This window comes from Amblyomma mixtum, chromosome 5 (genome assembly GCF_055824585.1).
Source record: "Amblyomma mixtum isolate Tamu chromosome 5, ASM5582458v1, whole genome shotgun sequence".
Taxonomy (NCBI): domain Eukaryota; kingdom Metazoa; phylum Arthropoda; class Arachnida; order Ixodida; family Ixodidae; genus Amblyomma; species Amblyomma mixtum.
Window position 1 is genome coordinate 88,647,168 of NC_143016.1, and position 15,988 is coordinate 88,663,155.

The window sequence follows — 15,988 nt, forward strand, 5'->3', positions numbered from 1 at the left end:
TACTTGATGTAAGTCTTGGGGCCGCTTGCATGCCCAGCGATGCACGAGTCGTGAAAGTAGCGTAACAGTGCCGCTCTCAACGCTCGCGGTATCACCACCTTGAACGCCTCGCTTGTGTCGTTCTCGGATGGGATATACCTCAGCAGGACGCCGTCGGAATCCAGCAGATAAGAATCCAGCGCGCTCACAGCACTACCAGCTGTTTCCAAGCGCTCCGCACCGACAGCAAAACCAGCTGTCCCCGTGTGCGCGGCGCTACGGCCACCCGGCTCCCGGAGCCCGTCGAACACTTTTCGACAAAATGAATCCATCTGCTGAGCTTCGAGCAGCTCCTTTCTGCTGAACACGATCCCCACGGAACTCGCGTAGTCCACGTGGTTCACGCTCTCGCCTGGGGTCAACGGTCGGTCCGTGTCCCTTACATCGGCTACGGCTGGGGACAATCCCTCACTCTCTCTCTCTGTCGGGTGGTCGGTCGCGTGACCTTCCTCGCCCTGGACAGGCGCTCGCGAGAGTGCGTCAGCCACGGCGTTGTTCTTCCCTCTTCGGTAGCGCACGGTAAAGTCGTAGCGCTGCAGCAACAGGGCCCAACGCGCCAGGCGGCCGCTCGGCTCGCTGAGGCGTCTCAGCCAGGTGAGCGCCATGTGATCCGTCTCGATCACAAATGCCACCCCGTCGACGTAGTAGTCGAACTTCCGCAAAGCAAAAACTATCGCGAGACATTCCTTCTCTGTCACCGAGTAGTTCCTCTCTGCCGGCGTCAGTGAACGGCTCGCGAACGCTACCGGTCGGAGGACGCCTTCGTGCTCCTGAAGCAACACTGCTCCTAAGCCCAGGTCGCTTGCGTCGGTTTGAATCACAAACTCCCTGTTTAGGTCGGGTAGCTGCAACTCAGCCGTGTCCGCGAGCACCTTAACGAGGTTGCGCAGTGCAGCCTCTTGCTCGGGACCCCAACTCCAGCGCTCTCCCTTCTTCAAAAGCTTTGTCAAAGGTGCCTGCAGCGCTGCGCAATCTGGGATGAACTGGCGATAAAAGTTCGCCATTCCCAGGAAGCGTCTGAGACCAGCTAGATCTGACGGCGACGGAAACTTAAGCAAAGCCTCGAGTTTATCCTCGCACGGCAGAATGCGGCCTTTGTCGATCGTGAACCCCAACAGTGTTATTCGGGTCGCGGCGATCTGCGCCTTCTTGGGGTTCAAAGTGATTCCCGCGGACCTCAGCCTCTCTAGGATGTCCCTCAAGTGGCGCAGGTGTTCCTCGAACGTTTTTGAGTACACTACGATGTCGTCTAGGTATGCGAGCGCGTGGTGCCACTTCGCATCTCCCAGAACACGGTCCATTAGGCGCTGATAAGTAGCGGGTGCTCCTACCAAGCCAAAAGACATTCTCTTGAATTGGAAAAGACCTCTGTGACAAGTGAAAGCAGTCTTCTCCTTATCACGCTCATCCATTTCAACCTGAAAGTATCCGCGGCTAGCATCGAGCGTAGTAAAGTACTTCGCCCCACCTAGGTTGGACACTAGGGAAGAAATGGTTGGTAGAGGGTACGCATCCTTTCTCGTAACCTCATTCAGTCTGCGGTAGTCCACGCAAAGCCGATATGTATCGTCTTTCTTGGGAACTAAGACTACCGGGAAGCCCCAAGGGCTGTTAGACCTCTCCACAACGCCAGTGTCGATAAGTTCGTCTAAGGCGCCGTCTAGTGCTTTTCTCTTAGCCAAGCTGATTGGTCTAGGATTGCACTTCCAAGGCAGTGCATCACCCGTGTCTATTCTGTGCCTTACTAGTGTAGTGAGGCCAGGCCGGTCCGTGAATGTCGCGTTGAATTCGTAGAGGAGAGATGACAAGCGTGCCTTCTCCCTCTCCGATACGCTGTTCACCTCCGACAACAAAGGGTGCATTGCCCTCCCTGGCACGGTAGAACAGCTTTCTACCGCGACAACATTCTCTGTGGGCCCTCTTTCAGCGGCGACTGTCCGCTCGCATGCTTGTTTCCGGGCCGGCGGGGGTGATTTTCCACGGTCACTCCCCGCTAGCTGCGCGTTCGGAGCCGTAATTGACTGCGAGGCCGCGGGCGCTTTTGCAAAAAGCTTCAAGGCGCCGGTGGTGCGCTCTCGATAGCCTCCGCTGGCTATGTCTATCACAATGCCTGTCTTGGCTAGGAAGTCTCGCCCAAGAATTACAGGGACGGATAAACAGGGAAGATGAACGAGGCGTTGTCGCCGCACGCGTCTTTCCCAGCGAACCACTATCCTAGCTGCACCGCTGGATTGCGCTGTGCCGCTCGCGAGGCGAAAAGTGGTATCGCACTCTCTCAACCGGATTTTGTTCTGGCGGAGATGGTTTAGCACTTCGTCACCGAACAAAGAAGCGCTTGCCCCCGTGTCGAGTAACGCGGTGAATTTCTTTCGAGCTATCGTTAGCTCGATGAACGGCGCTGGCAAGTCAACAGAACTTCCTACGCGACATGCCAAAGGCGCTAATAAATCGGGTTTCTCTGTGTAAGCCGCGCGGGATCGAAGGTCGATCACCGGCGGCTGTAGCCGTTTCCCGACCGTGTTTGGTCACGGGCGGGGAGGCGGCCACAGTCGCGGGCGAAGTGCCCCGGCTGGTCGCACCGGTAGCAACGGTTGCTCGGGCTCCGACGGGCTGGGCGCTGGTCGCCACGTTCCGGTCGGTCGTCTCGATCTCGCGGTGCGGACGGTGGGGGCCGCTCGTGCGGCCGCGTGTCGGCCTCGCGATCTCGGCTACAGGTGTTCCGCTCTGCGGCAGCGTGTGCTTTTCGCAGCGCGTAGCTGAAGGGGTCCAAAGCGCGGTCGGACAATTCCCAACCCCTCGGGACACGCTCGTCCGCAAATTGTGCTGTCGCTTCAGCTCTAGACGGACTACGCGCTGAGCTGCCTTTCCACGCGCAGCGCGGCTCGAGTGACTGCGATGCAGGTGGCGGCGGCCGATACGCTCGCGCAGAGAGGATGTCTCCCTGGATGCGCTTCGCCTCAGCAGCTAGCTCGTCCAGATCTCTAAACCTGCCTCCTCTCAGGTAGGCCACGAAAGTCGGGTGCGCTTGTCGTGTGACGCGCTCAACTTTCTCCGTGTTTGTGGCGCGAGGGTCAGCGAGGCGATACAGTTCGTCCATCGCTCGGACGTACTCTAACAAAGACTCGTCGGGGTGCTGGGTGCGGAGTTCCAGCTCCCTCCTCAAACGCCACTCGTAGTTTGCGGGAAGGAATTCGTCGCGGAAGCTTGCGCTAAACTCCTCCATTGTACTCGCTCGGTTACCGGTTAGTCGGTACCAGCGGGCCGCTTGCTCCGTCAAAGAAACAGGCACAACACGCGCGAGCAGTTCGGCGTCTGCGATTCCTGTCGCTTGCTGATAACGCAGCAGACGGTCGAGGTACTCATTAGCCCGTTCTGTCATGGTACCCCGTGTAGGTAGGTATGTCTATCCTAAGACGGGGTGCCTGGGCCGGGGCTTGCAAATTGTTTTGCCACATACCCGCTAAGCTCTGCATAACTTGCATCGCGTTCTGCAAGAGCACCTCGGATGACTGCGGACTAACGCCCCCGGAGTTGGGCGCAGCCGCTGATGGTGTCGAATGATGAGGCCTAAGTGCCCCATTGTTCGCACCACGGAGCGGCGAGGTGCCCGATGTGGTGCCCTCCGTACCAGGCCTAAGTCCTGCCGACGCGCCCGGGAATGCAACTCGGCTATTCCGCGTGGAACACTCAAGATTTACGCCTTCCAAAGGCAAGTCAAGTAGGGAGCCCTGGCTCTGTGCCGCTAGCTCTGACAGCATGAACAAAGACTGGAAGTCAGGCCTATCAGCTGCCATCCTTTGTTAGCGCGTCGACAGTCGTTCGCTCCAACAAAGTACACTGCTCAATGCCTAGTTCGCCCCACGTTGGGCGCCAAGATATGGGGTCGCTCGCGTGCATCCGGCCGGGAAGGCAAGCTTCCGTGCCAGCTATGCGCGGGCGTTCTCGTGTCCCCAACCCGTGGCGCAAAGTCACAGCCACGGCGGGTTCGGACGAAGTAGGCAACGAACAGAGTACGCTAGGAAACCGTTTATTTACCTAGCGCAAGGCAAAGCACACTGCGGAAGAATGTTCTATCCGATAATAGATGGTTCAGCAGCTTACCAAGTCGTCGTCGACTGGCGTTGGATAATCCGGGAGGGCGTGGGCAGGAGACGGGGTCGGCGGGGCAAGTCGGGCAGTCACCGCGGCGAGCGGAGAGACTAGACAGCCTTTGTTCCCGCGTGAGCAACCGGTTGCAACCAAGAGGGGTCGTTCACCCCGTTCCTAAGATGCCAGAGCGTAGGCGTGACGTCACGTCCGAGCTGAGAGTGAGGAGAGTTGCCGGGTGCCCTCCTCTCCCCATTCCCTGCGGCGTGCGCTCTCGTCTCGTGACTCGGCGCGGGCAGGCGAGGGATATCTGTATATCCCACAAGCTTGAGTCACTATTATTTGCCACAAACTGCACTGTAACTGTAAGCTTCCATGGGAAATCGATAGTATAAGAAGAAAAAAAAAGGAAAGAGTGGAAGGAAGGAATGAAGAACGGCAGTTTTGGTTGCAGGGGTGGAAGTCAACTGCGGCTTTATGCCTTTAACACTTGCATGACCGCATACGCGTAATTTTATTCGCTACCTTTCGCTGCTGTCACTGTGCCTTCAGATAAGATTCCTATATCTGCGCAAAGTGCCTTCCGAATTGGGTAACCCTTGTATGTATACTACAAATGATTTTAGTTTCGGCCTGTGGATGCGGCCGTCCTGCATTTGCGCACAACAAGACGCGAAAGTTTTGCCCTTTTGCGTCGTGTACGGCGGTTAGTCTGCAAACAAAAGGCTTGTCTTGAAGACTTGCTTGAATCCGCACAAACAGTTTTGATTTTTCGCATCTGGAGGGGTAACAAGGAGGGTCTTTGTTCGCACTCCAGCATTTTCTAAAATATCTGTGTCCATTCTGTCTATTGTAAGAGTGTACACCGGAACGGAAAACTGCTATGGTTTGGCAAAATCAGAAACAGAAATGAGAACTGTACATACCTGTATGCTTGCTAGACGGCTCTATATAGCGACCTCTATATACCTGTATGCCTGCAGGAAGGCGCCTATATGACCCTGCACATACTTGTATGCCCGTCAGACGCTACCTATAAGGACCTATACAGACTTGTACACTATTATACGCACCTTTAAATACCAGTGGTTATGGCACTCGGCTGCTGACCCGAAAGACGCAGGTTCGATCCCGGCCGCGGCGGTTGAATTTCGATGGAGGCGGAATTTTAGAGGCCCGTGTACCGTGCGATATCAGTGCACGTTAAAGAACCCCAGGTGGTCGAAATTGCCGGATCCCTTCACTACGGCGCCTCTTATAGCCCGAGTCGCTTTGGGACGTTAAACCTCAATAAACCAATAAGCTTAAACCTTATACACCTTTATGAACCCATGCGGCTATTTTCCGCTCGGGTTCGTTCATTTGTCTCGCCAGGCGCCTACCCTATTCTGTGTTCATATTTTGCTCGCTTCTCCTCGGAGGTGCTGTTGCGTCCTATCCCTTGCCCCGATCAGTGACGCAGGATGTGATCGCTTTGCACGCAACTCCTGCTGGCACGCGACCATTGTTGTGTGCAGTCGAGGCGGCTCGAAGAATGCCGTGGGGCTGTGAGCGTTGACCGATTGAGCGCGCCTTTATCGGCTCTCCACTGCTAGACCCAGCGCGGCAGTCCAGCGGGGAGAGATAAGATTGGACGCTGGTTACTTTGCGTGCGTTCCCTGGCCCGTCGCGCAACTTACGACCTTCGCGGCCCGTTCTGTGGCTTTTAGCGAAGGAATTCGCTGACCGTTTATGTGGGGTGCCCGGCTTCCGATTCGCAAAAGGGGTCATCGGCGGTGTTCGACGCTCCTTTTACACGATCGCCTCCGAATGCGCCCGAAACACGCGAGAATTTATCAGCTTTTACAACCCGAGGAGCAGCTTGATAACCTTGCTGTGTTCCACATATTAATGATCGATTAGTCGCGTTTGCCGCCGCAGTTCTTAAGGATGGAAACCAAGTGGACAAAGAAGGGCGATTCGGGGCCAAGAAAGAAGGAATTTATTCCTTTTCATCACCGACCTGCGAAAAAGTGTGAGCGATATAGCAGGTCCATCTTCGCTCAAAAGGAGAGAAATGCTTTCACGGCTGTGTGCGCACGCACACGCGCTAACGAGTAATGCGCAGTGATGGACTAGTGGTAGAGCGTCCTTCTGGCAGACGAGAGGTTCCGGGTTCGATTCCGTTGCCACGTGGTTGTTGACCAAGCCTTCACGAAATCGCTGTTCGAAACGTACTGCCCAAACCGTAAGGATTCAGAAATAGTACGGGCATACTAAAAGCAGCGCGCTTACAGGGGCGATGAACAGAAACGAATACTAATGCTATCAGCTAACGCGATGTTACTTCTACACAAAGGAAATACATGTAACTTAAGGACAGGTGTGGCGAACTGGACTTGTTCGTGAAGGTTCTTACTTAAAACAACACGAAAGACGGGACAAAAGAAAGAGACAACACAAGTGCTTGTTGCTTTCACTGTCTCCTTCTTTGTCGCGTCTTTCTCGCTGTTTTAAGTATGTAACTTAAGGAAACAGTAAGATGAAAGACGGAACGAAAGGATCAGGTGGCTGGCACTCTTTAGAGTCTCTTTCGAGCACTTTTAAATTCATCCTTGTTGCTTTTTTCGGTGTTTAAATTTTGCGGCCATTTTTATCTTTTCTCTTTCATATTTTTTTTCTTCTTTCACATTCTTTTCATGCAGCTCTGCTATAGAAAGAGGAAAGCTATGCTAATTGGTAGTCAGTGCATGGGTCTATTTATTATTCATATCTGAGAACACGCCTTATTACTTTAGTGCAGGCGTAGTCGTCTTTCGGTCACGGGCGGTGATGATGTGATCACCGCGTCGTGACGCCGTTGATTTTTTTCTGCTACAGACGCGACCGCTGATAGCGCAGACAGAGATCACTCCACCAGATAGCAGGCTCCCCTCACTGACAGGCAAAAAATGCACGTGAAGGGTTTTCGCTGACGGCATACTACTATTACGGCAGCATAGGAAACATGGGAAGACGTTTCGAATGTAGCTATCTTCGTAAAAAGAGGTCTGTTATCGCGACAACGTTAAGTGTAATTAGGCGGAAAACCCGGCGTTTGTCGCCGTTGTGACAGAAAAATCCAGATTTGTCGAGAGGGTTCTGATGTCAGAGCCAAGCGACTTCACTTATGGTTGGTCAACTTGCTGGAATCCAGCCTCTGTTCCTTGGGTCCTGAGTCGGGCTCACTACCTCTGTGCCACCAAGAAACGCTATCCCGTAACACTCTTAGGGTAATCTTAAATGTCCCCTCAAGTTTGGGGGACCGATAAATGAACAGTATTATTCGTACAAAGCGCGCGAGGAAGCTACGATGAAGCCTAGCCTCGTGAGCAGTGTTGGCGTTTTGACGGGGACTTGCTGGCACTAGCTTGTTTCATTTTCCAACCTCACTAGTACGTATGAATGTCGTCTTCAAACTTTTATTACTTTTGTCGAGGGCTGTCTGCCACCAAACTAACGGACATTGGAGCGACGTACAAGTAGTTGATAAGGGTTTATAGGCCGAAGCGACTCAGGCTATGAGGGACGCCGTAGTGAAGAGCTCCGGAAATTTCGGCCACCTGGGGTAACATGCACTGACATCGCAGAATACATGGGCCTCTAGAATTTCGATGGAGGCCGGCGGTCGAATTTTGATGGAGGCAAAATTCTAGAGTAATTGATAACTCGATGAAAAGCGTGACGAACTAAAGAGGAAGACACAACCACTTCGGGACTCGTAGATGTATGTGCTGCTCCCCTGATATTATTCTCGGATTTCGTTTTCTTTCGAGGACCCGGAATCAAAAACACTCTTCATTCCAGGAAAAGCTTCCAACACGTCCGCAGTCTTGCATCCGTGTCGTGAACCGCGCGCACAAAGACGTAGCGATCGAGTTGCCAACAGTGGAAAAAAACAGTGAGGCGTCAGGCACATGCTTTTTCCATTCAATGATTTATCGCGTCACAACGTGCGTAAGTTGTGTCGAGGTCGCTCTCGAGATATCCGCTGACGAACGTTTTGAAAAATGCTTGCGTACTGACGCGAATGCCGAAGGAACGCGTTGCGAGACACTGTGCGGTTAGGACGCGTCCGTATTGACAGAGCTAGCAGTAACACAATACCTCCTACGTCCCTTAGGTCCCCCTGATAGCAATTGCGCACTAATTCACGGCGGTAGCGTATCGCTCAGCCAGTTTACACAAGATGATCTCTCCTCGACCTCAGACCCTTCGGCCTGTTTCTGGGGACGAACGGACGAACGTGTGTGTACAGTCGCGGACGTTATTACGTGCAACGGACTGTTGACGAGCGCATCGGGGCCCAAGCTTACCACAGTCATGCGACCATCCATAATGGCGCGTTATTACTGCGTGCATTGTCTCACTGCCCTCTCTTTCAACACAATAAGCACACATAGTATCGGCGTATACTTTCTCCGAATCCCGCGCCATGGCAGACTCGTGGAATGTCTACTAATTACTTCGTGCGTTTTCTGAAGAACGCTTTTGTATCTTTGCTGTTCAATGAAGCCTCTTCATTAAGCTTATCGCTCGAGCGAGATGAACTCATTTCGTCGCATTTAGTCAGCACTGCTGCGCCGCGATGTGTTTCTGCATTTTCTTTTGTCAGACAATGAAAGTCGAAGGTGTAAATTGTTAATCTTGGCTTCGGCCGCTCCCTATACAGGGCGCTTTATTTTATTCAGTGCAGATCAATCCTGAAGTTAGAATTTTTAAAGGTAATCATCAGCTTATGTTAGGTGAAAAATCAATTAACATGTGCAGATATGCACGAACAGGGTATCCGCGTGGCTAAACAACCCACCTCCAAAAGTAGTGCTTTGTAGCCATTATAACGTTTTTGTAAAATATGTATTGAATAAAATGACACGCCCTGTACATGTTTGCCTACGCCATCTGAAAAGTTTGAGTGGCTACTTCATCGAAGGCTCTTTGTCACGTCGCCTTGGGCCTTTAGTACGGAACCGTACTGTCGACGTCTCCCTACTCGTTCTCTCCTTATCAGCGGCTCACCCGTTGTTCTTCTTCGGCGTGGGCTGGGAGCAGATAGACGCAGGATATCTTTCGACACGGCGTATCGTCGGTGTGTGACGTGGCAGGTAATTACACGTAGCCTGGGCAAAAAAAAATTGGCTGGCGGTTTAGCATTGCTAAGCACGAAATATTATGCGAAAGCATAGTTTTTTTGCAGGTGGACTCCACAGCGACGTACCTGAAGGCGCGATTAAAATGTCCACTGTCCCAGGCAACCAGTTATGCGCGCTTTCAACTCTTTCGTCGTCAATACCAATTTACCCAGTGTATACCACGTTTCTGCAGCAATGTTGTCAACGCTGACGCTTATAGCTCTAGTGCCGCGTGTCTGCCCCCAACGTTGCCCACTCCAAGGCGTGCAGCGCACATCTCTCTGTCACTGCCACCACATATCTCAAAACGCGAATAATAGTTTTATAATAGTATTAGTTGATAATTTAGTTAGTTGGTTAGTTGATCGGCTGCGGCGATAGCCTAGTGCCATCGTGCAGTGGCCAGCGAAGCTGATCTGTTCGCGCCTCCGCGGATACGAATCCTAGTAGCGGCAATATTTATTTATTTATTTATTTATTTATTTATTTATTTATTTATTTATTGTTTGCCAAAGGGTTCCCTCATAGTAACGCATCGCACAAACCGGCGAACCGGTTTTGAGGAGGTGCTGGATAGAAGGGTACGTTCGTTCTATCAGCCGTTTTTGTTCTTGTCCAAGTTAGCTTGGTTTGTTGGCGGTTATCAGCCAGCTAACCCGCAACGTAGCCTGCACCTTTGCGTGTGTGGTAGCCCTTTCTTGTGTCCTTTTGTTCTCGCTTTATGATATGCAACAAAATGGCAACAAATTTGATCTGACACTTTCGCCCTTAAAAACTATTAATGATCTAAGACACCGTTTCGTCGAGATGAAATTACTGGAACGCGGTCCGCAGGAAATGCGAATTCACGTGGTGATGTCAATACGGGGTTGTTTTGATTCATATTGCAGCTGCATGCAACGCCCACGATGACAAATGCGTTTACGGTTTATGCGGATTCAACGTCTCAAAGCGGCTTGGGCTATGATGGACGCCCTAGTGAAGTGCTCCAGAACCCCACCTGGGGTTCTTTAATATGCACTGACATCGCACAGTACACGGACCTCTAGAATTTCGCCTCCATCTAAATTCGACCGCCGTGGCCGGGATCGAACCCGCGTCTTTCGGGTCAGCAGCCGAGCGCCATAACCACTGAGCCACCGCGGCGGTACGAAGACAAGGACATCAAAAGTGCTTGTGCTGATCTCTTCTGGGGTGTTGGTTTTTGTGCACCATTTCTGCAGCATTCAGGAAGGAACGAAATCTTATGGGCTACCATTGCTCTGTATTTCCGAACCTTATTGAGTCCAAGTGAGACGACCGATCACTGACAGAGCTCTTTCTCCGAAATCACTGCCATAAATCGTGTCACTGAAATCATGCGACCGCAATGTCGGGATGCACAATGCGTTACTGCGCAACTGGGCATAAGAGCCTCGAGATTTTCAGCATATCGCTAATGATGGGTTGAGTTAGTCGATGAGGAAATTCAGGTTTTGTTTTTAGAGTTGCCCTTTCTCCTCCCATTTATTTTTATTATTATTTTTCAGAGGAGAGTGTTTCATATATAAGATATTCAATCACCCAATGAGTCCCATGAAGGAGAGTCATTAGAAAAACGAAGACGAGGTTGAGGATTTCTGAGCTTACACATGTGTTGTTCTCCTTCTGGTATGAATTATTAATGAGTTTGTTGGATTTTTTCTTGCGTGCTGCTAAATCAGCTCTATTTACTACGATTCAAGACGTAGTGGAAAGCTTCGGATTAGTTTCGACTTTCTGGGGCTTATCTTCACGGTACACGAAAATCTCACAACAAGGTCATTCTTTTGCATTTGGCCTCGATCGGTCACGGGGCCTCCAGGCGTGTGGTCGAACCTGCTCAGCTGCCGATTGCCATTGATACTCATACTCAAGTGGAAACAGCTAGCGCAAGAAACGGAACGACAGAAAGAGGACACACCACTTGCACTAGCTGTTCTCGTAGATAACCAACAGGTCCAAATTCGCGCTTTAACGAACTCATACTCAAGTCACCGCGGAGAGGCTGGAGTGGATTTGGCAGTTAGCTGGCGTTTGTTTGCTGGACTGCGGAGAAATCGGTTTTCCTGTTCTTTTTTCCTTCGCTTGGTCGGACGAAGGTCCCCAAAATCGCTTTAGTGTCGACATCGGCTGAGAAGGGAACTACTACTTGCGATGTGGAGCGCGGTATTGTTGTTTTAGGACGTGTCCCTGTAAATATGGACTCTCAGTCAGTAATAAACCTTCTCTGTTCCAGACGTACCGGCACCTGCGTCTTCGGGAACTGCTGCAGAAACATTCCAAGAATGCCACTCTGGTCGCAATGTAAGTACCGCCACTCTTTCTTCTAACGCGTACAAAATACCTTTTTATGGACAACACTGACTACCTTGCTCTTTTCGTGTCTCACGCGACTGTTTTCTCACTGTTATCAACATGACTAGCTTATGCTGCTCACTCAGGATGCAGTCCTTATTCTAACCGGAATCTGCGTTCGTCAGAAGTGGCAGGTTACAGCTATGTCGTTCCACAACTCACGGTTTTTGCATCCCACAAGCTCATTCATATTTTAAGTACTGGCCCCAAAGGGAGATAGAGATAGAGAGAGAAGAAGGAAGACAGGGAATCCAGCTAGCAGAAAGTTGCGGTTGGGAAAAGGGAAGACGAAATAAACGACGGAGGAGGGAAATGAAGGATGTGAAACGTAAAAGACATACGCGACGAGCCTTAAAGGTTATGGGGTCACTCCGCGTCCAGCCGGCCAGGAAGTCGAGCTTCCGTGCCGGCTACACGCAGGCGTTTCTCGTACGCGAGACTTGTGTCCCCAACCCGTGGAGCAGAGTCACAGCCACGGCGGGTTCGGATGCAATAGGCAACGACAGAGTACGCTAGGAAACAGTTTATTAACCTAGCGCAAGGCAAAGCACACTGCGGAAGAATGTTCTATCCGATAATATAAGGCTCAGTAGCTTACCAAGTCGTCGTCGACCGGCGTTGGGTAGTCCGGGAGTCGCGGGCAGGAAGGGCGTCGGCGGGGCAGAGCGGCAGTAGCACCGCCGCAAGAGACAGACGTTCCCGCCGCGAGCTCTCCTTAAACCCGTACTACATTGCCCCCCCCCCCCCCCCCCCCCCTGGGCAACCGGTTGCCTTCAAGGAAAGTCGTTCACCCCTTCCCTAAGACGCTAGTGCGTAGGCGTGGCGTCACGTCCGAGCTGGGAGTGAGGAGAGTGGCCGGGTACCCGCCTCTCCCCACGCCCGGCGGCGCGCGCTCTCGTCGCGTGACTCAGCGCGGGGGCGGTGAGGGATATCTGTATATATCACAAGGTGCACTGAAGAGGAATCTGAAGTCATCTTTTTACCGCGGGAACTCGACCTACACGTTCCCAGCATTCTTAGAAACTTCGAATTATTGTACTGTGCGGCCGATTTCCATAATTTAAGTGGGATTAAATGTCCCCGCTCCCGCCTTTTTTTTGAACCCAACCGCAGACGGTAAGAGGAGTCATCTAACGTGTGGAGTGCTTTTCATGCAGTCGCGTGGCAGCTTCCCTTTCGCTTTTTTTCTTTAGATTTCTGTGAACAAATAGATCCAGTCAGAGGTTACATAGCCGCAAATTGGGCTCATGGAAATAAAAATACGCGTGGACTCATTGCTTTCGCCGATCTCTACGTATCACTCCGCCGATGGCAGAGCGGCAAGCCGCTACGGGATTGGTTGAAAGGTTGGCTGACTCCTCCTACCGTCAGCGGTTGAGTTAAAAAAAATGGCGGGAGCCGGGACGTTTAACCCAATTGAAATTATGAAAATCAGCACCACAGGACTATAATTCGCAGTTTCTAAGACTGCCCGGAACGTGTAGATTGAGTTCCCGCGGTAAAAACACGAGTCCAGATTCCTCTTCAGTGCATCGTTAAGAGTTGTCTCAACCCGTTGCTTGAGCGCGACGCCCCCAGGAAGCGAGCCGTCAGGACGTCCTCAGGGAAGCCTTCAGGGTTGACGACCGCCGCGGCCACCATCCGAGGATTCCGTTCTCCGTCAGCGGGCGGCATAGTGGCAGTCGAGCGCATGGCGTAACTAGCGCATGTCTTTCTGTGCTTAACCGAGAAGACCCAAGTAAAATGTATTTCGTAGTCTCAGCAATTCCACAGGAGTTGGAGGCAAGGCTTTCGGCCTCAGCAATCGCGAATGAATGATGGTTTGTAAATGCTGCGCCTACTCGCAGACAATACAGAGAGATAGGGAGAGAAAAAACTTTCTGCAATCGAATTCGAGGAGGTTTTTGCCCTCCAAGGCTAGGAGTCGGCCAGGATCTTTTTTGACCCGACGGCTGCCTGGGCTTGATTGATGACTTCCTTTTTGCAGATCTGGGTTCGAGCTGAGCGTCAGAGCCTACCATGTTTCTTTATCTCTAATGGACCCTGAATTGCTTTCTAAGAGTGTGCATGCCCATGTCATGTGGATCATGTTTGCCTGTCTCTTGCAAAGTTTGCATTTACCGTCGTATTTCCCCGGGTACCATTTGATTAATAAGTGCGGATTCGAGTTTGCGGCTGTCTGTAACCGCCTCCACATTGCTTCCTCCTTTTTGCTGAGCTTGCGATCGGCTTCGGGGTATAACTGCCAGTTAGTCTATAGTTCTGAACTATATCCCTGTATCCTATGAGCCTGTCTTTGTCCGAATTGTGTGCGTGTGAGGGGGGATGGGAGCCAGCTCGGAAAGTGAGATCTCGAGTCAGTTCGTTTGCCCCTTCATTCTTTGCCAAAGCCCGGTGTGCGGAAGCCCAGACAAGAATTTGACCGTCGACTTGTTTTCTATTCAAGATTTTTGCTGCCTCCGCAGAGACGAGACCGCAGTTGTAATTGTGAACTGCGCTCTTGGAGTCGCTTACCTTGGCGTGTGTCGAGGTGGTTGCTAGTGCGATGGCTACTGCTTCTGCAATAGAGCGAGTTTTCTTTTGTCGCGGTAGGTCAGGTAGAAGGGGTAGCCGAAGCTGTATTTTCTACTCGTCGTGTAAGGTATGTGACAATGTACAGGGGACAGTGAAGCAGCGACACGAAATCGCCGCACAACCGGGAAGCGGGAACAAGAAGAAAAAAAGCACGGCAGCTGCGCCCGTTTTCTATTTCAGGGTCGTGTCGGTAGTCCGCAGTGGTTACCGCCGTGAATTGCCGGAGGCGCACTTGTGCATTTTAATTCATGAACACACCACTGTGCATCAGCATGTTTTCTCATGAACAGCCTAGCATTGATCATCTGCTTTTCAATTAAAAGCAGTCATTAAAAGAAGCACGAACAGGACAACGGCAAAGAACATAATAAGAGGACACTAGCCATAGACGAAGTCGTGTTACTGAATTTCATCGCCCTCCCGCTTTAAAACGTTTCCGGCGTGTCAATCACCGGTAGCACTTGAGGTGCCCGAGAAGGGACGCTTGATGCCTTACGCCACCGTTCGTCTTCCTCCAGGACCCTGCCCATGCCTCGCAAGAGCACCTGCTCAGCCTCCATGTACATGGCGTGGCTGGAGACCCTGACCAGGGACCTGCCTCCGTTCCTCCTCATCCGGGGCAACCAGACCAGCGTCCTCACCTTCTACTCCTAGTGGCCACTGCTCTCCGGTCTACGCCGCGGACGCATACGCGGCGCGCACTGCAGGCCTCCGAGCGACGTGGTCGGATGTGTGTCATCTTCGGAGGAGACCAAACTGGCGGCCGCGGCCTGTTTCCACCAAGTCTCGCTGCTTGGGCTTGGTTCACTGGGTCCTCCTGTGCGTGTGCGTGCGTGTTGTTTTCTAACCGGCACCGTTGCATCGAAGTGTAGTATACGTGAACCTTTTGTTTGGGCGGTTCACTAGTAATAAGACTCCGGCCGGACAGCCGTGCCAAGCTGAATAGACTCGTGTCACTCCCGTTGTTGCCGCTGCCGCCGCCGCCGCCGCTGGCGGTGGTACATTCTCGGAGACGGCGGTGTTTTGTTGTGCGCCTAGTACGTTGTGTTAGGTAGCGTTGTTGTGCTTGTATCTTTCTTTTTTTGCTCTCATTTTCGCCCAGTTCTTTACATCTCATGAACCTTTCACTATAATTTGTTTTCATAGCCGACTTGCATGTAGTGATAGGTCGTACTTGTTGGAAATGTGAGAGAACGTTAACGTCTTCCTCTAGCGCATTGATACAGGCGCGCCTGTTGTCCGCCTATGTACAAAAGTTCGGGGCGATTTGTGCCTCTCTGTAGAGGGGTTATGTCCTTTGAGAATGTCCACTGCTGTAACTCTTTCCTGGTGTCTAGTATTTTCATTAATAACCCATGCATCGAGAAAATAACCGTACGGGCGAATTAGCTGCTGTGGCAACGATCACCTGGTCGTGAATTGTAGTAACGAAGAGGTTCAGTATCGTAGGACACCCAGTGCATACCTTTTCCTGTTCCACTGCCTGAGCCGGTGTATGTAGCGCATAGTGGAACATCTCGTGCTGTGTGCTGTATTGTTATGGTGTGTGTTAAACCTACTTTACGCCTCTCGTTGCTTGTATAATATTAATAATATTCCATGATTGTGACCACATTTCTTCGTGTGCAAAACATGTATGTGAGATCTGAGTGTGCAATCATAAGTCATCGTGTCCTGTGCCTTATCAAAGACTTAGCGGGGATTGAAACACTTATAGGTAAAAGCACTATTCCGCAGTACTCAGATCGTAGTTTTAGTTTGCT

The 15,988-nt window shown here is 51.7% G+C and overlaps 1 protein-coding gene across 1 annotated transcript in view; it reads left to right on the forward strand.

The window, feature by feature from the left end:
- The window catches only part of LOC149342943 (solute carrier family 12 member 2-like), a 125,209-nt gene extending 110,195 nt beyond the window's left edge, over positions 1–15,014 (forward strand). The window contains exons 22-23 of the mRNA XM_089545486.1: positions 11,533–11,600; positions 14,744–15,014. Coding sequence (XP_089401612.1) covers positions 11,533–11,600; positions 14,744–14,879 — 204 coding nt within the window. The 3' untranslated portion in view covers positions 14,880–15,014. The remainder of the gene's footprint in view (positions 1–11,532; positions 11,601–14,743) is intronic.
- The last annotated feature ends 974 nt before the right edge of the window (positions 15,015–15,988 follow it).